This window comes from Anolis carolinensis, chromosome 4, assembly GCF_035594765.1.
Source record: "Anolis carolinensis isolate JA03-04 chromosome 4, rAnoCar3.1.pri, whole genome shotgun sequence".
Taxonomy (NCBI): Eukaryota; Metazoa; Chordata; class Lepidosauria; order Squamata; family Dactyloidae; genus Anolis; species Anolis carolinensis.
The window spans coordinates 213,987,851-214,011,226 of record NC_085844.1 but is presented as its reverse complement, the minus strand read 5'-3'; the positions used below and the strand labels follow the sequence as shown (position 1 = coordinate 214,011,226).

Below are 23,376 nucleotides of genomic sequence, written 5' to 3'. Positions count from 1 at the left end.
CCTTGAATCCCATGCTGGGGAAAAGGTGGGTGATATACAAAGAATCAAATCAAATGCTGCTTAACAGAACAAAAGAAAAATAAATTAGTTGGGCAGGCATCATGTAAGATATATCATTATCTTACTAGTTTTCTTATACGTTTGTCAATCAAACTCAGTCAGTCAAACTTTATTTATATCCCACCCCACCTCCCCATGTGAACTCAGGGTGGTTTACAACATGAAATAATAAATGAAACAAAATAAATAAACAGTATAAACACTCAGTCATAAAATAAATAATTATAAAAACCAATAAAACACATTACACAAACAACAATAAAATAGGGTTAAGTAGTGTTCCCGTTCTCTGAAGATATATTTTTTAAATAAATGTTATTGAAAAAAAATCCATAAGTATGAGATCAAGAACAGAACAGAATAGATAAACCACATCCCCACCAAGAAAGAAAAAAGAAGAACAATATTTTTTTAAATAAAAGAAATTAAAACATCTGAATAGGGAAGCGGGAATAGAAGAAACATAGCTGCCCCTGAAGTTAAAGGAATAAAGAAGAGGGACGCTTGAAGAAAAAACATCAAATAACATTAAGATGATTGAAAATGCATATCCTTCACCATGAAGTAGATGGAAGTCAATTTGTATATACTACACATATATAATTTTTTAAAAATAATTTTTTTCTCTGAGGATATTTGACCCCATAAGATATTGTGGGAATGGCTGAATATCTATCTGCTTATTGCTGAATGGCTAAAGATATTCTAGAGTTAAATTGTGGATTGTTTTTACATTGTATTTTGATTAAACATTCTGTTTCCTATGAAACTTCACATCACGCACATATACCCAAACAACTTGCCTCTGAAGAGCTTTGGTGATTTTCTGTAATCTGCTTTCTGCTGCTTGTTTGTCCTTTTCACAGGAACTTCCAGAGCAGGTGTATTTGCACCCACCTCTCAGTATCTTTGTGGTGGAAAAGAGAGCCTTTGGGCGCTCGGTCATGGTGGGAACACACATAGTCTCGCACATTATGAAGTTTGCTCCTAAAGAGCTCGATGAATTGGAAGAAGAAACAGACAGCCCATCCAAGAGTAAGTTCTCATAATCTGATAATATTTAGGGCACATTCCTATTAAATGGGGTAATATGACTGAGAAGGTTGGTCAATATATATCGGGATTTAATATGAGCTGAGTGTGATACTATCTACATGATGTTGGGTTAGAGCAGCTCCATCACTCCTAGGTGTAACCATTTTTTTAAAGCATAAAGAGATGGTCAGCAAAACTGATTCTGAAAAACACATAGAGAAGGCATTTGAAGGTAACGGTCTTTGAAAACAGGATGGTGCAAGAAGATGTTATAGCAAGGCCTTTAAACAATGTTTGCATGTCTTCTCAAACAATGGTATGATGGATTACATTTCAGACTTCATATACTAAATGAGAGGATTTTAGGATGAGTAAAGTCAGGACTGCATCTCAATGTAAGCTCTATTTTTGTTTAAAGTTGGAGTCCGGGGGCTTGGCATTGCTGGTTGGTAAAGTGAAAAGGATGCAGCCAAGGAAAGCATCTAATACTTATTAACTACATGATTTACATGGTTCTCTTTCAGTGCGGAAAGCCTCAGCTCGACCGAACATCTCCAAAGCGGTAATGAACCTTGGTGCAACTGCTGGGAAGACTGTCATAAATATTGGTGCTGCTGCCGGGCAGACAGTAATAAACATCGGTGCAGTTGCTGGAGACATCGGTAGCAAAGCAAATCCCCTTAAGCTTGTAAAGGTGAGTAGAGCATTTTCATTCATTTTACTGTCATCTATTTTTCTTTTTCAGAATAGTTACAGTACAACCCCCAAAGCTGCAGGGAATGGGTCCTAAATTTTCTTTGGAGAAAGGAACATTATTTTTTATTGCTGAAGGCTTTCATGGCCAGAATCACTGTGTTGCTTGTGAGTTTTCCGGGCTGTATGGCCATGTTCCAGAAGCATTCTCTCCTGACGTTTTGCCCACATCTATGGCAGGCATCCTCAGAGGTTGTGATATACCTCACAACTTCTGAGGATGCCTGTCATAAAAGGTAAAGTCCAGTCATGTCTGACTCTGGGAGTTGGTGCTCATCTCCATTTCTCAGCCGAAGAGCCGGTGTTATCCGTAGACACCTTCAAGGTCATGTGGCCGGCATGACTGCATGGAGCGCCGTTACCTTCCTGCCGGAGTGGTACCTATTGATCTACTCACATTGGCATGTTTTCGAACTTCTAGATTGGCAGAAGCTGGAGCTAACAGCGGGCGCTCACTCTGCTCCCCGGATTTGAACCTGCGACCTTTCGGTCTGCAAGTTCAGCAGCTCAGTGCTTTAACACACTTCGCCACCAGGGCACAGCAACCCATTGATGATGATGACGACGACAACAACAACAACAACAACAACCAACCAACCTTATTGAAATGAATTACTTCTGCTAGAGGTTATCATAGTGGACCTAGAAATTTGCTATGTCTTCTAGGACAACTCTGTGGTAACTTTCAGCAGAAGCAAGCTATAGATCAACTCGGAAGACCTAGAAAAATCCTAGAGAGGTCATATTTTATTGGATGCAGGTAGTTGAGACCTTGGTTACTGAAGGGGTTATTGTACTTATCTGTTATCCACATTGTAACAATCTGATACCACTTTAAACTGCCCTTAATTTAATTTATTATATACTCTGTTGTCATTTAAACTCAGGCCCCTCTGAAGAAACTTCCTATTGACCAACTGGTTCCCAAGGAAGAAGAATTTCAGGAAGAGAAGCCTGAGAAAGAAGAGCTGGATTGGTGGTCCAAGTACTATGAATCATTAAAGGAATTAAATAAGCAGGTGATGCCTACTATTTCTGTTACATCCTATGGCATTGTACTGTAATTCGATTTTTGAAGACCTGTAAAAATTGTTTCTGTGATTGTAAAGCTAGGGTCTGGAATGGGATAGCTAGAGCGGAGAGAGCTTCACTGGAGTTCTGGAAGCGTCTTGAGAGGAAAGTTATTACAGGAGTAGAAGCATGGAAAAGGCTGAAGTAAAAGCATTGTAATATTTTAAAATATATATAGAAGCAGTGTAAAACACAGATAAGAAGCTAAACGTAGCCAAACTACGCTTATAATATAATGCAGTTGACAAAACAAGATAACTGAAATAAGGGAAAGAGAAAATGAATAAGAATACAGGGACTTCTTTTTACATATTATCTCCTTCCTACAACATCAGTGTTTTCTGATTGCAGAATGTATTATGGCAATATTTTGTAAAACATAGCTGGTTCTGATAAAAAAAGATTTCTTAAGATAGTTAAATACAGTAGAGTCTCACTTATCCAACATAAACGGGCCGGCGGAACATTGGATAAGTGAAAATGTTGGATAATAAGGAGGGATTAAGGAAAAGCCTATTAAACATCAAATTATGTTATGATTTTACAAATTAAGCACCAAAACATCATGCTTTACAACAAATGGATAGAAAAAGCAGTTCAGTACACAAAAACATTATGTAATAATTACTGTATTTATGAATTTAGCACCAAAATGTCGCAATTTATTGAAAAATTGACTACAAAAACATTGACTACTAAAAGGCAAACTGCATTGGATAATACAGAACCTTGGATAAGTGAGACTCTACTGTAACAGACTATTACATTTGTTAATATAATGGAATATTAGATCTCAGCCATACTTTAATGAATGATCTTTGTCTTTTTATAGTCCATTAGTGATGAAGAAGAGGATGACCCAAATGATCCTGGTGAGTTTATTCTACAATAATAATAATAATAATAATAATAATAAGAAGAAGAAGTAATAATTTATATTTCTTACCCGCCTCTCTGCGATTTCGAGGACAAAAGCTTTGTGGCTCATCAAGAGTTCCAAGAATTTGTCGCTTCTCTGACATTTGGGAAAATCCTTTATCAGCTCAGTTTCTTTTGCAGGAACGAAATCAGTGTTGCTTTTTGTAAAATCCATTAACTTTGCCATGTCCAGAAGGAATGAATATTATAATTACAACACAGTCTCTCCTTGATACGGCAATGTAAATATACTCTCCAGTTGTTCCAGTTTGGCAGGAACAGACCCAATTAATGCTCGGTCATCGTGTTTTTTTTTGTTGTTTTTACAATGCTCTGTTTTCTTTTTCATCCTTTCACTTTCCTCTTTGGCCTTGGTTTATTTCTGCTACAAACTTGTATTCAATTAACTAAGTAGGGAGAAAAAGAGAGGAAGAAGTGGAATATTGTCATTTTCAGTAGGCTCAGGCAAAAGCAAACTGTGGCAGCATCTCCTAACCTGTGTGTTCTTCTTTATTAATAATTTTTGCCATCTTGACTGCACACTGATGTTACTTGTCAAACATGTGTCCCAGGTTTTTTAATTTGTGAAATGTTGGAGGGAACCAGCATGATGCAGTGGTTTGAGCATTGATTCAGGCTTTCAAAATCCCTCTTCATTCCCCAAAACCACTTAGCACCACCCTAAACCATTTACTCCTTCTTTCAAAAGTCATTGTATAAATAAGTCTGGTTATTGATTTTCCAACCAGTAGTTAAAAGACAAAAAAGTAAGAAAGATAGCTTTCTAAGTAGATCAGAATACCTTACTAATTTATCAGCATCTTATTTAGATGGAGGGAATCTAAACATTGCTTCCCTGGATGTGGATGACATTGATATTGAAATAGTTGATACTGAGCCAGTTCGCCCGAAAAGGAAACTTATAGCTGTATTACAGGTAAGTAAGACTTCAGGGATGGTAACCCTTTCACAAGTTAGACAAGGCTAAGTCTTATTAATATCAGTGAGACTGGATTTGCAATATTTTACTTCTCCAATTTGATATTATGCAAATAATGTATTCATTTTTCAAACCAAGAACATTCATTTGGGTATTTTGGCTTGTTGTTTTACATATGTTAGGGAAGGCATGGGGGCCGTGAGGAAAGGCTGGTAGAAAATAATAATAATAATAATAATAATAATAATAATAATAATAATAATAATAATATTTGATACACAACAAGATCAGTACACACTGGCTTTTGTATTGGATCCCATGTCAGACACTTCCCAAGTATCTAGGACTATGTGATGTGTCGGCGAATAATGTGTGCAGATCCGAGTAGGGTGGCCTTTTCAGCTGACAAATAGTAATTTTGTCAGTGCTGATTGTTTTCAAATGCAGGCCAAGGTCTTTAGGCACTGCATCCAGTGTGCCAATCAAGTATTATTATTATTATTATTATTATTATTATTATTATTATTAACGACACAACGACGTTGTATGACACAGCAAACAAGATAGATATGCTGGATTTCGTATCACAAAATCACAAGTCGAACACTTCCCAAGCGTTTAGGACTGTGTGATGTATTTTCAGATGATGCATGCAGATCCCAGTAGGGTGGCCTTTTGCAGTTGGCAGATCGTGATTTTGTCAATGTCTATTATTTCCAAATTATTATTATTATTTCACCACTTGCTCATGCTATCATCACACAATCAATATTAATGATACCCTTTTAAGCCTGCCTTTCTTCTCCATGTCTAGAAAATGCAGTAAAGCACACTGAGATGAGATCTGACTGCCTGATATATCATATGATTTGTATTTCTGCTATTGCAGAGAATGCATGGCTCTTGCACTTCAAAAAGTCAAATGTTGAACAAACCTCATATGCTTTGAGCTTTTATGAAAAACTAAAGCATCAGATGTATGAAGTGTTAAATTAGCAGAGGTGGTTGTAGAGTGGCTGCAAAGGAATTATAAGCAGTTAGATCAGGCGGGAATTAAATATAAGAAGAAAATATGGGAAATTACAGTTGATATGACAGGAAAACTTTACAGTAAGCATGCTTCTTATTTCAGATCTATAATTCCGAACTAGAAAATGAATTTGACAACTTTGAAGATTGGCTATGTATTTTTCCACTTCATCGTGGAAAAGCAACTGAAGATGAAGATGGAAATGATGAGGATAATTTTGTGGGCAAATACAAGGTAATTATTACTTTGAGCCATATTTAATTCCAGTACCATAAGAATGCAGTGACTTTAAAAAAAAAGGAAAGAAGAAAATGAATTACCAGTATAAGAAAATAAAGTATATAACTTCTTGATTTTTTTTACAATATTGTAAAATAATTGATACAGAATAGAACCACAGATTAATACAGAGTTGATACATGAAAAGGCCAATTCAGAATACAACTTTGCAAAGAAATATAACACAGCTGGACATATTCTTGCTGTTTCAGGGATCATTCTTAGTCTATCGGGCTGAAGAGGCAGAAGCAGAGCACAAAATCTCCCAAGGCATCCCCAGAAACAGACCCATCAAGGTCCTTGTTCGTATCTATATTGTCAAAGTAAGTATGTTAGTGATTTTTGAGACTTAAAACTTTGGCTTTAGGGTCATCTTGCCAACCCAGATCCTGACAATCAAGATTGTATTATCTTTATTGACCTATTCCTTGAACTGTGGCAAGATTCATCTTCAAGGCATGTTCTCTGTCATTGAAATTATAAGCATGACGACTTTTCTGTTTAAGTTGCTACTAATTTCTCTCCCAATAACTGTGCTTCAAGGGGGGTTGGAGGACAGTGTCTCATTGCTAATCCATTCTCTATTTGGCATTGATGACCTTTGGTTTTATGATTGCATTTCCAGACAAATCTGTGGATTGATTCTGTTTTATAGCTGCTGTATAATTTTCCATCCTGACAACATTATAGTCTCAACTGTTATGTGTTTTAGGCAACTAATCTGACTCCAGCAGATCCCAATGGAAAGGCAGATCCCTATCTTGTTGTCAAAATCGGGCAACAACAGAAAGATACCAAGGACAGATATATCCCAAAGCAGCTCAATCCAGTTTTTGGGGAGTAAGGAAATTATTTTGCCTTATCTGCATTGCTTCTTGCTGAAACTATATATAGTTGACACTAGGCCCCTGGTTCCAAATGTGGAACACACATGCCACAGGAGGGCAATTTTATTTTTAAAGGGGGAAATTTGAGACTGAGTTATTAACAATGTTTTTTTTATTTCTTATGGTTCTAGGGGCCGCCTGTACAATATATAAATATATATTGTGACATACACGTTTTAAAAATTAAAATCAGAATGTCTACGGTGGTTAGCTGGTGACAATGGAGAGGGGGGAAGCCCGTTAATAAAGAGGGAGTGGTGAGAGCATAGAGTGAACTAGAGAGAGCATGAGCACAGAAAAGTTAGTCAACTTTCATTCAAGTTAGTCAAACATCATCACTCCTGTTTGTGTTCTTTTAACACTACATTCTCACCAAATACACACAATGAAGTTGGACACTGAATTTACCCTGAATTTGATGCAGATTATCTACTCAAATCAGTTTGTTCTTATATTTTTCTTTTTCATGGATGCCATGTTCTTTGGAAGCTTGTATAGACCAAGTTTATGGTCTTTTACGCTTCCTCCATGTGAGCAAGAGTTCACTTTTTGGATAAAAAGAATTATACATCATCAGAGGAGGTGGGGACATCAGGATTTTTGAGATGCTTAGGTGGGATATGGCCAAAAAAGGTTGAGAACCACTGTACTAGACCCTTTTGTACTTGTAGATGAAAATGTCAAGGATTTCTGTTTCTAACACTAGTTGCAATCCCTCTAGTATTCAAAAAACAAGGGGTGATGCTTAATGGCAAGGGGGGGGGGGGGAACCATCTGTCCACCCAGTTTTGGTGTAGGACTCTCACCATGACTTACCATTAGCCAATCTAACTAGAGTGAATGGAAACTAGAGCACAATAGCATCTGTAGTCACAGGTTTCCAGCCCCTGATATAGGATATATCCTGACATAAAGGAGTGTTGGATGGCAAGTCTAATGGGTTAGAAATGAACTTGTAACAGAGAGGAGAGAGAAGTTGAGAATTCCCCAAATGAGTCATGGCTGGCAAATATGATTCTGGAAAGGAAGGATCAATAAAGAGAGAATTGCTGGCATCTGACTACCTCTCGATCACATGTGATACAGAACCAGTCCATGACCTCAAGGTGAAGGTGTTAAAAGATCTGTGCCAGAGAACGTCACGTGTGTCTGGCTGATATTCCCTCCTCTCGTGCACTAAGGTTGCATGAAATCTCAATAATATGATAAAGGGAGAGTTTTACTGTAGCCAGCAGTACATTATAATTATTTAGAACTTGCTGTATATCATTTGGAATCTTATGTTCCATTCGTCTGTCTCTTCAGTTGTGTATTTATGTGTTCATTTTATTTCTCTCTCCCCCCACCCCTTTCAGAGTGTTGGAGATGTCAATATCTTTTCCTGTGGAATCAGAACTCACGATATCGGTATTTGACCATGATTTGGTTGGATCTGATGATTTAATTGGGGAGACAAAAATTGACTTGGAGAACCGATTCTACAGCAACCACAGAGCCAACTGTGGGCTGGCCTCACAATATGATACGTACGTACTGAAGGATATGATCATTTGGTTAGGATTTTAAAATGATTATTTTGGAGAGATTAAGTAATCAGCACTAACTCTCTACTTTTCACAAAATTAGTATCTTATTAAGTTCTTACAGTGTGAAATTATTCGTGATGTTCTGTACACTACAGGAATCCTAGCGTAGAGATGAAACATACTCGTAATTTCATATCCAAATATACATTCTCTAGAATCTAGTATGTCTAAAACTGTTAATTTCTTACAGAGAGGGCTACAATATGTGGCGGGATGCCTTCAAACCCTCTCATATCTTGGACAGTTTGTGTAAGAAGAATGCACTCCCTTCTGCTGAGTACAGACGGGAAGAAGTTAAAGTAAACAACAAGCTTTTTAAGATCCCTCCTGAAGCTTTCCCTGAAGGTACTAGGGCATGCATTTGAATGTAATTTTTTTCAGTAATGTATTTTGCTGGTTGCATTTTTCTAACCAGGGCTTGGGAGTAACTAGTTACAAATAATGAGTTACTTACAACCATTTTGGGGTGTGTGTGTGTGTGGCAAAAGCTAAGGCACAACTAAGTAACACTATGATTGCAAGTTGCAATATAATGGTGAATAACTCTGCTCCTTCTTGTGAGTACTGTAGTTGTAGTGGTAGAATCATAGAATCAGAAAGTTGGAAGAGACTTCAAAGGCCATCTGTTCCAATCCCCTGCTATGCAAGAAAACACAACCAAACCACTCTCAACAGATGGCCATCCAGCCTCTGCTCACAAACCTCCAGAGAAGGGGCACCTTCCATACTCCAAGGCAGCATATTCCACCGTCAGACAGCTCTCACCATCAGGAAGTTCTTCCCAAAGTTTGGGTGGAATCTTTTTTCCCCCTTGTAGTTTGAATCATTGCTTACTTTCATGGTTATGTGGTGCCTGGCCTCACTGCATAGATGAACTTTTATCATAGTTGTTTTAAAGAATTTTTATATCTCATTTCCCCCCTTTGTCTTTTTGATATATTCACCAAGTTGATATTCTGCTTTTGAAATTCTCCCCACTTTCAAACCAAATTTGCTATGCAGTAGGCGCAGTGGTTCTCAACCTGTGGGTCTCCAGGTGTTTTGGCCAACAACTCCCAGAAATTCCAGCCAGTTAACCAGCTCTTAGGATTTCTGGGAGTTGAAGGCCAAAATATCTGGGGACCCACTGGTTGAGAACCACTGCAGAAACTGCTGGTTAAGGAGTACTTAGTTGACATCATTAGCTGCACATTTCTTTTGGTTGAAATCATGAATTTCAAAGCTTTCTGCTTGAGACAAACCCCAGTAAGGCCTGAAACTGGCCTATCTTCTTGCAACTTTCCAGATCTGAATTCAATCCACTGAGTGGCAAACATATTACTTCTCTAAATAGTACAGATCAGTGAAGTGTTCTTGATATTTAGGGCCTTTCCACATAGCCATATAACCCAGAATAGGAAGGCAGAATAACCCACAATATCTGCTTTGAACTGGGTTATCTGAGTCCACACTGTCAAATAGTCCAGTCCATAGCAGACAATGTGGGATTTTATTCAGCTGTGTGGAAGGGGCCATAAATTCAATCTGATTGATTTATTCCCTCTTGACTTTTTCTGACTGTGTTGCATTATAGAAGCCTTTGTAAAAGATAAGAAAGAAATGGATGATGAATCCTGGTCTGCTTATGATGAACACAAGGCTTTGTATGTTCTTCAACATTGGGAAGAAATGCCAGAGTATGGACACAAATTAGTACCAGAACATGTGGAAGTTCGATCCCTTTACAATCCGGACAGCCCTGGTCTCCTACAGGTGAGACCAGAATGTTGGTGGATTTCTACTACAGTATCTTTGTCTTGTGAAAGCTAGTTGTTATAACAACATGTGTTTTCCTTTGAAATCTCTTAAGTTGCTCTTCTGCAAAGTATGTGTGGGATGCTAGGCAAGTGGGGAGATTTAGCACAAATGGAAGCAGCATGGATTGATGGTGTGCTATTGGCCACAGTAACAAGCAGAAACATCACAGATACTCCAATTTCAGGGAAGTATGTGGCATTCCTGCTGGTCAAGTTTCTCAGGATCCATTGTTGAGGCCTGACGAAGTGAGAATTACTATGCCTTTTCTTGAGACAAGGTCTATAGGATAAGAAAATACCCAATCCCACAATCAAATGTTGTGTAGATATACCATAGACCCCTTCTACACTGCCATGAAATTCAGATTATCAAAGCAGATAATCCACATTATCTGCTTTGAACTGGGTTATACGAGTCGATACTACCATATAATCCAGTTCAAAGCAGATAATGTGAATTATCTGCTTTGATTATATGGATTATATGGCAGTGTAGAAGAGGCCTCAGTCAACTGTTTATTCAAAATTAACAGTTTGAACATATGAAGTAAAATAATCAGTTCAAGCACTCCTTGCATAAATAACCTGAAACATTTTGAACCTTATTGAGAAGTTGTAGATATGTGGACAGGGGTTACTAGTCCCAGGACACCTGGACAGCATCCAACTAGGCAACTGAGCTGTTTATTCTGCTTCCAAAACAATTGGCATCTAGCCCTAACTGCGGCAGCCTCGCTGCCCCAAGAATCCTAAAAATCTTCTTCCAAGGCCTGGAAAAGGATGCACACAAGAAAAAGCAAGGTCACTGAGAGAAAAATGAGAGGCAGATGAATTGGATCCTAGCCCTGGAAACAAAGCAAAACAATATTGAAATCAGCTCCTGAGCAAAATTATAGGAGTGCTGAATCTTCTCTAATACATATTCATCTGCATTTTTCTCTGTGCTTTTGAGTGAAGGCAGTATTAATGCCTGTGTTGAACTGGGATTCATCTCGTCTGATTTACGGCAACTCACATTTGGCTGCCTAGTGGTCTGGCAGATAGAATAAAATCACAGGAAAGCCATGGGCGCTGATAGTTCCCAATGGTGACCCAATGCTCCTGTTATTACAAATGAGAGTGCTGTGTTGCCTTGGCAACACATTACCTTTATCCCACTTTCATATTACTGCTGTCAAGTGCCAATGTAAAAAAATAGTGCAGAGAAAAGGAGATCTTTTTTAAGGAGAGAGCATTTTCTTTTTCTTTTTTTATAAATAATCTTTATTAAGGAACATTTTTGCATACAATAAAAGAAGCTTAAAAACTGGGAAGGTTAGGAGGAAGGAGGGTATGAAAGAAAAGAAAAGAAAAGAAAAGAAAAGAAAAAAGAAAGAAAGAAAGAAGAAAAAGGAAGCAGAAAAGGGGGAAAAGGATTTGTGTGTGTTGGGGGGGAATGGTTGCTTTCAGATCTACTCTGATGGTCTTATTGTCCAGCAATCTGTTTTCTCCATTCTCCGTTGTCTTCTATTTTGACAGTTTTACCCTTTAGAAGAGCAGAATCTTTTCTTCTTGTGTTAATTCCTCTAGTTGGGTCGGTTTTCTTAAATTTCCTTAGGTTTCTGTTTTTCTTTGTGTCAGGAAGTTGTCAAGCTGCCTCCAATCGGTTTCCTTTCTTGCTTTTCCGTGTTGTTTGGAAGTGAGAAATGTCAGCCTGTCCACATTTTTTAACTCTGCGACTTTCACTAGCCATTCGTCTCTTGTGGGTATCTTATTTTGCTTCCAGTATCTTGCATACACAATCCTTGCTGCGGTAGTTAGGAAGGTTATTATTTTCTCATCGTTTGTTCCTGATGTTGTGTCTCATATGCCTAATAAAAATATTTCTGGTTTTTTGGGGAAGTTTGTTCATTGAATTAGTTGTGTATTTTCATGAACTATTTTCCAAAATTCTTTAGCCTTTTTGTACATCCACCATGCATGATAGTAGGAGCATTTTCTCAAGAGGATTGCAAATTTGATCACAGTTTTTTTATCTGAACAAGAGGAACAATGCTGGGATTTTTCTTTCTTTCTGGTTTTTCTATGTGGTAATTGGTATTTATTTATTTATTTACAGCATTTATATTCCGCCCTTCTCATCCCGAAGGGGACTCAGGGCGGATCACATTACACATATAGGCAAACATTCAATGCCTGTTAACATAGAACAAAGACAAACAAACATAGGCTCCGAGCGGGGCTCGAACTCATGACCTCCTTGTCAGAGTGATTCATTGCAGTTAATTGCACTGGCTTGCTCTCCTGCCTGCGCCACAGCCCGAGCCCACCCTCCTGTGACTGCATTTGATGAAGCCAGTTTCTGGTAAAGTTCAGGACACGTTTTTTCTGGTAAAGTTCAGGACACCTTTTTCTGTTCCTTTCCCCAGGGCTCTCTCCATATGTGGATTGACATGTTTCCAAATGATGTCCCTGCACCACCTCCGGTCAACATCAAACCACGGCTCCCAATCAGGTAAGGGTTACTGCGAAGAGGAACAGGAGTCCCTCATAGCAGGGCTGTCAGTACATCTTCTGTTGTAGGACAGTGCCTTCTCCTTTGGTTTTACAGCTGCTTCTTCCACTATTGCTCCAGGTTGGGATAGACTCTCGTTTTCTCAATGCTGATTCTGATGGGATAGGCTTCAACACTTTCAATCCTGCATCCGTTGGGATAGGTGCCGGCTCTCCCAATCCTGCATTCGTTGGGATAGGCTCCAGCTCTCTCAATGCTGCTTCTACTTGGATAGGCTTCAGCACTTTCAGTGCTGCTTCTGTTGGGATAGGCTTCAGCTCTCCCAATCCTTCTTTTGTTGGGATAGGCTCCAGCTCTCTCAATACTGCTTCCATTGGAATAGGCTCCAGCACTTTCAATTATGCTTCTGTTGCGATAGGCTCCAATTCTCTCAGTGCTGAAGCTGTGAGTTTTCCAGGTTGTAGAAAAATTTTTGCCAATGCTGAAGCCTATCCAAACAAAAGAGCTCCTTCAGTGTGCAGCTATGGAAAGAGTAGGCATAAAACCAAGAGTGAATGTGCTATTTTCCAAGCAACAAATCCACCAGTTGCCCCAATTCATGCAAGTGTTGCGACCTTCTCCCTCTCCTATACTGTTTGGCAATGGGGACTGCATATGGTTCTTTAGATACCTATAACTTAATACTAATACAGGGATTGCATATGAGCCATGAGTTTTCACTTTGCCTATCACAGCTAATTTGTAAACACCGGAAAATACAGGCAGCTGCATATTTTCCATTTTAGTCTGAAAAACTTTATGCAGTGAATCCACCAAAATAAATGTATGTTTGCAATACAGATCTATTAGGAATATATTCCTTGTGGAAGCAGGGGTCTTTCTGTATTTCTAAAAATATTTTGAGTTCTGGAGGGGTGTGGCGACCCCTAAGCATTTGGAAATGCTCTTCACAACCTCTAGTGCATTGAGAGGCATTCTGGAACAAAAATAATGTTGTTGGCTGTCCTTGCCTTCTGTCCCATATAAACAGCTCTGATGGCCATTTTAGCGCCTTATACTACACTTTGCTCACCCCTGTTCTATGTAGTAAAATTACAGATTTTAAAGAAATGTCTCAAGAAAATCCTTGTGTCAAAAAACTAGGGTTTCCATACTTTCTACATGAGCCATTTGGCACACTTGTGTTGTGGCTTAGAATCTAAGCCTAAGTGTAGGAAGCTGTTTTTTTTGTGGAAGTGTTAATGTTCAGTATTTGCAAAGAAAGAAACTGTGTTTTAACCAGTTATTGTTTTCCACATTTCCCCCCTAGTTACGAGCTACGTGTTATCATCTGGAACACAGATGACGTGGTTCTTGATGATGTCAATCCAATAACAGGAGAAACCTCCAGTGACATCTATGTAAAAAGGTGCGTAGCTGTGGCAAATTTTAGATAGCTAGAAATAAAAGACAAACTGTGTACCCTGACTTAAGGTTGCCTTGCTGTATATGATCAAGGTCCACCTACTCCATGCTATTTATAACAACATTTTCTCTTCCCTGTCAGCTTCCATCCAAGGCCAACGGGGTTTTTGGGGGGATGAAAAAGAATTGAAGAGAGGAGTGGTTACAGTCCTAATCCCAACTCTATCCTTTAGTTTATTTTTAATGATATATATACAGTTTTTGTATTGAATATGAGTTGGACATTGGCTCTCAATCAGCTTCTTAGGTTTTCCCTTTTCTTCATGTTTATGGCCTGTTCAGTTCAGCAGGAGTTGAATTTAAATGTATAAAAAGAAGGATTATATTGATTTTTGTTACAGGTTTTACATGCATATTATTTTAGTTGCTTCCATCAATATATATATCTATATGGAGACACATGTCATGAAGATATATCTGTTTTGAAATAAGAGAGAGGTTGTGTGTACCTGAAATAGGACTGATACACTTCCCTGGAAGCTACATGTGGATCCTCTCTCTGTGTCTTTGTCTCCTTTAGTGTTTCTACTTTCTTTAGCCATATAGTCAAATGTCCTTATACTAAAAATTTGGCAGAAGCTAATTAACTATTTCCTGCAGTTGGATTAAAGGGCTGGAGAAAGACAAACAAGAAACGGATGTTCACTTCAACTCTTTGACTGGGGAAGGCAACTTCAACTGGAGGTTTGTGTTCCGCTTCGACTACCTCCCAACAGAGAAAGAGATCACGTATAAAAAGAAGGACTCCATCTTCTCTTTGGAGGAATCAGAGTTCCGGGAACCAGCAGTCCTGGTTCTTCAGGTGTGGGACTACGACAGGATTTCAGCAAACGACTTTTTAGGTAATTTTTAGAAAGCATGTAGGTAATCTCAAAAACAATGTTATGTCTCATGTGTCCTTTCAAGATAGACATCACAAGTAACATACAAAATGAAAAAAAGAAAAGTGAAAGGCTGTCTACATAGATTTTCCAAAAGCCTCCCTATTTTTCTCACTTTTAGAGTTGGTTGTCTTTACCTTTGGGTACTATAACTCCCAGAATCCCACTACTAGTATGGTGTTCTTGGAGATGTAATCCATAAAGCAATTTTTGCAAGCTGTGCTAAAGTCACAAGTTTGAAGTATAGAGGCTGACAGACATAGTAAAAAAGATGTTTCTTTTCCCACTGTTGCTTCTTAGCTTGTGTGTTCCTTCAAGTTGCATGTTGACCTATGATGACCTTGTGGATTTCACTGTGTTTTCTTAGCCAAGGAATAATCAGAGGTAGTTTTGCTAGTCCCTTCCTCTGAAATATAGCCTATAGCATTTGGCCTATACTAGTTGGCAGTTGCCTATCCAAGTACTAAGCAGGACTGACCTGGTTTACCTTCAGGGTATGCAGATTCCCAAATGTTCTCATCAGTTTACATGATATTGTATTACAATTAAATATATGCTGCTATCTAGTCCACCTGTGCCCAAAGGTTCTCTATTGCTATTAAAGATAGTGAAAAGGGGAGGGGGAAAAGTTTAAACACATCTCAAAGGATTATTTCAAGGACTGTACCGAAAGAACATTGATGTGCTGCACCATCTAGTGGTTACAGAAATATGTCAGTGTACAAACCTTCAGTCCAATGTTGAGTATTTTTTACATTTGAGTTATGATACTTTGATACCATTTTAAATGCCACATTTTTGTTCTATGTAATCCTGGGATTTATAGTTTGGTCAGGCACTAAAGCTCTCTGGTACAAAGTTTTACATACTGTATCTCCTTGCATAATGGAAACATACAAGCAACAAGGAGGACATAATTTTTACACCAGCACTTTTGGATTTGAGAAGTGCTTCTAACCAATTAAGATACAATATTGTCGTGTAACCGCATGGCCCAAAACACTACAAAGTTTTAAAAGGTTGCATGCTGAATCTACAGTATTCTGCCTTTTGACCTTGTGTCACTACTTTAGCTTAGGATAATAATTCCTGTTTATTGCCCATGACTGTTGTAAATTTCCCCCTGAGAAATTGTTTCTTTTCATCTAATTCCACTGCTCCTGTCTTAATCAGAGATCAGTTGAATTAGATGACTTTCTGGTCCAAGACAGCTCATGTTCTCATATCAGTACTACAGTCAGCCTGAGATGAAGGGTTCATATATATTTATTCAGAGTATTTGATTGTCTTTCCCCTTAATGAGTGCTTAAAGAGATATACAAATAAAATTATGCCAGCTACAAAAATGTGCCCAGAAATTGTTTAATAAAGTGAGGGATTAAATGTAAAACAGGACAGTCCTGTTAACTGTGAAAAACCCTGCAGAACACTATCCTAATATTAGCTGCAGTTCTCTATGTCTGAGGTCCTCTCTTCTTTGCTGCATTTCAAGGTGCCATTGAGTTAAAACTGAATGATATGGTGAGAGCTGCCAAAAGTTCAGAGCAGTGCACCATCAAGATGGCCAAGGAAAAAGCCATGCCCTGCTTTTCCATTTTCCAAAACAAACGGATGAGAGGCTGGTGGCCCTTCATCAAGCTGAAAAGTCAGGAAGACATTGAAAGGGAAGAGAGGGAGGCTAAACAGAAGAAAAAGAAGAAGAAAAAGAAGAAGTGGAGGAGCTCAGTAAAGCCAGAAGATGTTGAGTTTTCTGATCCTAGTGGAAACATCTTCATCCTCACGGTAGGAAAACATGCAGCTATAATGAACAACTGGAAAACTCTGGGTAAATGAATGGCAGAAGGGAGCAAAGTGCAAGGTTCACATGCGGCCCTTGAAACACCCCCTGACGCTCTTCAAAGCTCCATATATATATATATATATATATATATATATATATATATATATATGTGTGTGTGTATGTGTGTGTGTGTGTGTGTGTGTGTGTGTGTTTGTTTGTGTGTGTTTCCTCACTACTTCACAATTCACTTTTCACGGATTCGCTGTTTCGCGGTTTTTAAATAAACTCTAAAAGAATATTATAAATCATAAAAAATACAATTTACAGCCTAAGGAAGGGAGGAAGGAGAAGCTGAAGGGAGTAAAAAGGAGCTCAAGCGGCATCGGGAAGAGAAGGAGGCGATTTATCAACACACAATTGGTTGATAAAGACTTAAAATAGTGTATAACTACTAAAATAATGTATAAATATTAAAATAAATATAGTGTCCCTACTTCATGGATTTTCACCTATTGCGGGTGGTCCTGGAACGTAACCCCTGCGATAAGTGAGGGAACACTGTGTATGCAGATTGTTTTGTGGTGGGTTTTTTTTAACTTTTCTAGACTCTCCCACCTTCCCAAAACAGACCCAAAAAAAAAGGTAGAAAAAATTGGCTGAAATGGCAACTGGAAGTGACATTTCATCACTCTATGTGTGCTGAAACTCACTGCTGAGGCCAATCAGGCAGATACAGAAAGAAATATTACCTCCACTGTGTTTGGTATTGCCCATCCATCATATACAGAGGTGTATCCAGAATTGGATGTACTGTATGGTAAATATTGGCCACTGCTGAGTTGTCCTCCTTACTTTAGAGCTAGTTTGCTTTCACTTGTTTAGCCTGCAGAAGAGAAGGCTGAGAGGAGACATGATAGCCATGTACAAATACGTGAAGGGAAGTCATAGGGAGGAGGGAGCAAGCTTGTTTTCTGCTGCCCTGCAGACTAGGACATGGAACAATGGCTTTAAACTACAGGAAAGGAGATTTCACCTGAACATCAGGAAGAACTTCCTCATTGGGTTGTAATATATATTCGATGATTTTGCACTGTTATATTGTGTTATGATTTGCTGTTTATTTTGTTATATTGTATGGTGTCTGGGCATGGCCCCATGTAAGCCGCCCCGAGTCCCCATAGGGGAGATGGTGGCGGGGTATAAATAAAGTTTTATTATTATTATTATTTATTATTGTGAGAGCTGTTCAACAGTGGAACTCTCTGCCCCAGAGTGTAGTGGAGGCTCCTCCTTTGGAGGCTTTTAAGCAGAGGCAGGATGGCCATTTGTCAGGGGTGCTTTGAATGTGATTTTCCTGCTTCTTGGCAGGAGGTTGGACTGGATGGCCCGTGAGGTCTCTTCCAACTCATTCTATGATTCTATGACGTGTTCTTTCCTTAGAACATATTATAAAGGAGAATGATTTTGGCTTGTCAAAGGTCAGTTCTCTTGCACAGGGGAAACTGGAGTTCTCTTTTGATAGCTGCCATTTGACCACAATGTATTTCTTTTCAGGGAAAAGTGGAAGCTGAATTCCAGCTACTAACCTTGGAGGAGGCTGAGAAGGCCCCAGTTGGTCTGGGGCGAAAAGAGCCAGAACCCTTGGAGAAACCTAAGTAAGCATATTTAGGGGTATACAGCTCTTGTATAAAGTCTGGTGGATGAATGGCATAAGCACTTCGCATTGTTTTAAACTTTGTATATTGCATTTTATTACTGTTTTAACTGTTTTAACATTTTAGTTCATTGTATATCAGTGTAACGGCATCAATTGCCACTTGTAAGCCGCCCTGAGTCCCCTCGGGTGAGAAGGGCGGGGTATAAAGAATTGAAATAAATAATGAATAAATAAATAAGCATATTTAGGGGTATTTTAAATGGTTAGCCAGTAGTGTTGTTAATTGGAACACACTCTTTTAATTGGCAACACAAATTAGTGCAAAGGAACTTTTGCTTATGTTTGCACAGAAACATAGAATATTATATTAGACAAATTCATGAAGGATAATGTGTTGTTGAAGGCTTTCATGACTGGAATCACTGCGTTGCTGTGACTTTTCTGGGCTGTATGACCATGGTCCAGAAGCATTATCTCCTGACGCTTTGCCCACATCTACAGCAGGCATCCTCAGAGGTCGTGAGGTCTTGCCTAATTTCCAAATGACCACACAACCTCTGAGGATGCCTGCCATAGATGTGAGCGAAACGTCAGGAGAGGATGCTTCTGGAACATGGCCATATAGCCTGGAAAACTCACAGCAACCTCACTGAAGGACAATCATGGCTAGTAGGGACAAAAACCCTTGCTTGTCTAATTCTCCACTTAATATTTTTTTGTTTTACATTTACATATTTATCAAATGGAGAAACAACAATCTCTCTTTATATAAACACACACACAAATATTTTGAGCAATATTTCCTAACATCTATACAATAATTGTTCTGGCTATGCCATTCCCTTTTCCTGCTCATCCCGTTATAGTGACTTCCTGTCCTTTGAGTTGAAGACAGTTATGTAAAGTTATGTTCTTTCCCTCTTTTTAGGATAAGAAGCTGCCAATTTTTTCCATGCTGAGGGACAGTGAGATATTTTCTGACAGTATTAAGATAATTTGATGGGAGTGCAATTTTTCTGTGTGCTTCATAGACAGTGTAAAGTTTGTAACCAAACTACAATTACCTTAAATTGGGAGTATCGGGTGTGTACATATTACCATGCCTTTCTCACTGAGAACAAGTTATTTGGCAAGCCTTCTTCGAATTCCTATTAATGCAATACTTCTAGGACAGGTATGGGCAAACTTGGGTCCGCCAGATGTTTTGGACTTCAACTCCCACCATTCCTAACAGCCTCAGGCTCCTTCCTTTTACCCCTCAGCCGCTTAACCGGAGCCTGAGGCTGTTAGGAATGGTGGGAGTTGAAGTCCAAAACATCTGGAGGACCCAGGTTTGCTCATGCCTGCTCTAGGATCAGTCAGCCTGTGTTTGAATGGCAGTTGTTGAGAAACAACCACAAGAGGATGTTGGTGGCCTTATATTGATTGTAGGGGTTTGATATTTGTCAGTTTTCAGTTTGTGGGTGGTTTAAAAAATGCTGCTTTGCATTTGCTGCCTTGTCCGAATCTTCACTGAGTTCTCTCTTCCCTTCTCCTTTCTTCAGCCGCCCCAAAACGTCCTTCAACTGGTTTGTGAACCCCATGAAAACATTCATCTTTTTCATCTGGAAACGGTACAAGAAGTACATCATTGCGTTGCTGATCATTGCAATCGTGACCATATTCTTGGTTCTCATTCTCTACACAATGCCCGGATACATCAGTGAGAAGATAATAAATGGCTAAACTTGCAGTCCCTTTCCCAGTTGCTCTTCTCTATTCTTCAAGCTGGGACTTGGCAAAAGATGATAACAGCGACTTCTGTGCCAAAGACATTAAGGAACTCGGGGAGCAGGTTGATTGTGCCTGGAGCACTTTGAACAAGCACCTGTCAGATTGCAGCTGTTCACATCTGTGATGTGATGGCAATAACTTTAGGAAAACCTTATAATTTTTTGAAAAATGTCAGACTTCTGATTTGCCTTGAAGACTGTCTCACCAATCATAAGGAGCTGACCTTACGCGGATTCTTATGGTTAACATTGTATGTAAAACCTCAATATCAATGGATATAGAAGCAACAGAATCCTGCTATACCAGTGGTTCTCAACCTGGGGTCCCCAGAAGTTTTTGACCTTCAACTCCCTAACAAATCCTAACAGCTGGTAAACTGGCTGGGATTTCTGGGAGTTGTAGACCAAAAACATCTGGGGACCCTAGGTTGAAAACCACTGTACTATACTGAAGGGGATTTTCAATATTATTGTCTGTAAATTATGAATCAAGGGACTGGGGGGATGGATATTCATAAATAGATTTCACATGCCCAAAACTGGCTAGGTTTTAACATTATGCAGTAGAATGGTGATAAGCGGCTGTTCGGATACACAGTTAAAACAAGATCTACAGAGGATGTGGTTACTATGATTTTGCTCTGTGTGTAATATGATAGCACATGAGAAACCAGTATTTGAGCAGTTGGGCTGGTTTTAAAAATGTGAAACAATATAAGACCTTAGAATTTGGTAAACAATGCGAAGGAACATAATATTTTAATAGTTTGCATGCTTTCTATTCCACATATATAGAGGTAGACTGTGAGTTTAGTGCAAGTCTATACATTATGTAAAGGCTTAAACCTAACAAATACCCTACCTCAAGTCCAACAAGCTGAACATAGTCCATCAGCCAAATGTAGTGCCTTTTAAGATATTTTTCTTCCTACTTGGCTCTGAAAAAATAGGGAAGGAATCAATCATCTGGCAAGCAATTAAGCTTAGTGGGCTACAAGCTTTGTGAACTTCATATTTTGATCTTGCACAACTAAGCAATGTAACCACAACCCCATTATCTCTGTATTGCTATACTTAAGATCATGGTAAGCAATATGCATGCTATTCATTGTAAGAGCGGTGAAACAGCCTCTGATGGAATAGAATGAGTAGATTACTAGAATAGCAATTCTACGTTTATTTATTTATTTATTGAGACTCTCTTCGCATCACCTCCCAGCCCACAAGGGCTCCCAAGGCAATGAACAAATAAAAAGGAATTCAATTACTATAAAGATAAAACATTTTAAAGCACAGTAAAATGCTCTTTAAAAACCCCTAAAAGCAATCTTAGAGTCTCATTTTAAAACAATGTAAATAATGTGACTAACTGAATGCTATGGATAACGGCACCATTTTGGCTTCCCTCTAAGTAGCTTAAAAGAAATGGGGCCAGTCTAACTTTCTTGGGCCTGGAGTTCCACAGCTGGAGAGCTGCTAAAGAGAAACGCTTGTTACGTATACCCATCAGCCTATCTTCACAAGTTGTTGGGACATGCAACAGGGTCTCCTCTGATGATCTTTAATTTCTGGCACACTCATATGGGAGGAGGTGGTCTTTCTGATAACTTGACCACAAGTCATACAAGGCTGTCATGGGACCAATTCCCATGGCTGAATTTGCAAGCCCTGGAATTGGAGCCATAACATCAACACTCCTGAATGTCTCATGAAAACACCTGGCAGCAGAGCATGGGAACTCGGGGGTGAAAATCATAACAATTATAATGAGTAGTTTGTGTGGGAATAGTAGAAATGTGATACAGGGGGTGGGGTTTGGTGATGATATTTACGTATGATGTTACGTTGCAACCAAGGTGATAAAATTGCTTGTATGTAAACATTATGTCATTCTCGACTTTTCCAAGTCGTGTGTTCTTCAATAAAGATTGGTTCTGATAGCAGCTGTCTTTGATCTGCGTTCATGCTGGTCGTTTGAAGTGAGCGTGACATTTAAGTCGAGAATCCCATTCTCACCCTCCTGCGGAGTCGCAGTGAAGTGAAAATGAGTGGAGGGGGCGATCAAAGCCCGAAAGGAGCAGAGGGGCCCTTGCCAGAGGCTCGGCCGCTGGGAGAGGAAACGCTACAAGCCATCGCTTCCTCTACCGGATACCCCAGACCGAACGGAATTACCCAGAGGATCCCCAGAGGAGGAAGAGGTGTCTCAGCAGCTGCAGAGACCAGTTGGGGGTCTGGAGGGAGCATGCCGGAGACCGTGGCCCTACGGTTGTCTATCTTGGAGACCAACCTGTCCAGGCTGTCGGAAACCATGGGAAGATTGGTGCCGCTGTTGGAGGAGAATCTCCAGAGGGAGCCCACTCGACACGGTGCCGAAAGAGAGCCGAGTAAGGACAAGGCTTGGAGCCAGAGGGGCCAGCGCGCATCGACGCAGAGCCCAACGGCAACAGGCGGCGGTGGAGATGAGGAGTATTGGCAGGAGCTGGAGTTCCGAGAAAGGATGGCGCGCGAGGAGGATCGCCAGCGAGCCTTGGAGACTCTGAGACCGCCAACTCCAACAGTGCTCCCAACCCCCCGAATGGGTGTCGGGGTTGAAAGACCGCTGGGACCAGGGATCGGGTCCAGCGGGTTGGTGCAGGAAAGCGAGGAGGAGCCGGAGATCCATGGAGACGGGGAGGATGCACCGTACGGCGAAGGAGTGCGAAGTGCGGGGGCTACAGCAGGACCTGCGTTCAGATGGGTGGAAGGGCCGACAGCAGCAGCGGAATTCCGAGGGCCGCGGGGAACGACCGCCGGGCTGGGACGCGGAGTGATCAAAGGGCCAGCTCAGGGGAACCTGATGCAACCCCTCCCCAGACCACCCATGCAAAGGCAGCGGGCTGCAGAATGGATGCCTAGGAGAGAGGAGCTCAAACTGGAATACGGAGGGGAATCATCCGAACTGAACTTTTTCCTCATTGGCATCAGAGGATACAT

At 39.8% G+C, this 23,376-nt stretch overlaps 1 protein-coding gene across 1 annotated transcript in view; it reads left to right on the top strand.

The window, feature by feature from the left end:
• The window catches only part of LOC100558674 (fer-1-like protein 4), a 78,590-nt gene extending 56,247 nt beyond the window's left edge, over positions 1 to 22,343 (top strand). Inside the window, exons 29-45 of the mRNA XM_062978751.1 lie at positions 927 to 1,095; positions 1,620 to 1,789; positions 2,736 to 2,867; positions 3,752 to 3,791; positions 4,668 to 4,774; positions 5,910 to 6,041; positions 6,299 to 6,409; positions 6,799 to 6,926; positions 8,329 to 8,499; positions 8,750 to 8,904; positions 10,133 to 10,311; positions 12,764 to 12,849; positions 14,159 to 14,257; positions 14,914 to 15,155; positions 16,687 to 16,976; positions 18,529 to 18,629; positions 20,176 to 22,343. Of these exons, the coding sequence (XP_062834821.1) occupies positions 927 to 1,095; positions 1,620 to 1,789; positions 2,736 to 2,867; positions 3,752 to 3,791; positions 4,668 to 4,774; positions 5,910 to 6,041; positions 6,299 to 6,409; positions 6,799 to 6,926; positions 8,329 to 8,499; positions 8,750 to 8,904; positions 10,133 to 10,311; positions 12,764 to 12,849; positions 14,159 to 14,257; positions 14,914 to 15,155; positions 16,687 to 16,976; positions 18,529 to 18,629; positions 20,176 to 20,356 (2,493 nt within the window). The 3' untranslated portion in view covers positions 20,357 to 22,343. The remainder of the gene's footprint in view (positions 1 to 926; positions 1,096 to 1,619; positions 1,790 to 2,735; positions 2,868 to 3,751; positions 3,792 to 4,667; positions 4,775 to 5,909; positions 6,042 to 6,298; positions 6,410 to 6,798; positions 6,927 to 8,328; positions 8,500 to 8,749; positions 8,905 to 10,132; positions 10,312 to 12,763; positions 12,850 to 14,158; positions 14,258 to 14,913; positions 15,156 to 16,686; positions 16,977 to 18,528; positions 18,630 to 20,175) is intronic.
• The last annotated feature ends 1,033 nt before the right edge of the window (positions 22,344 to 23,376 follow it).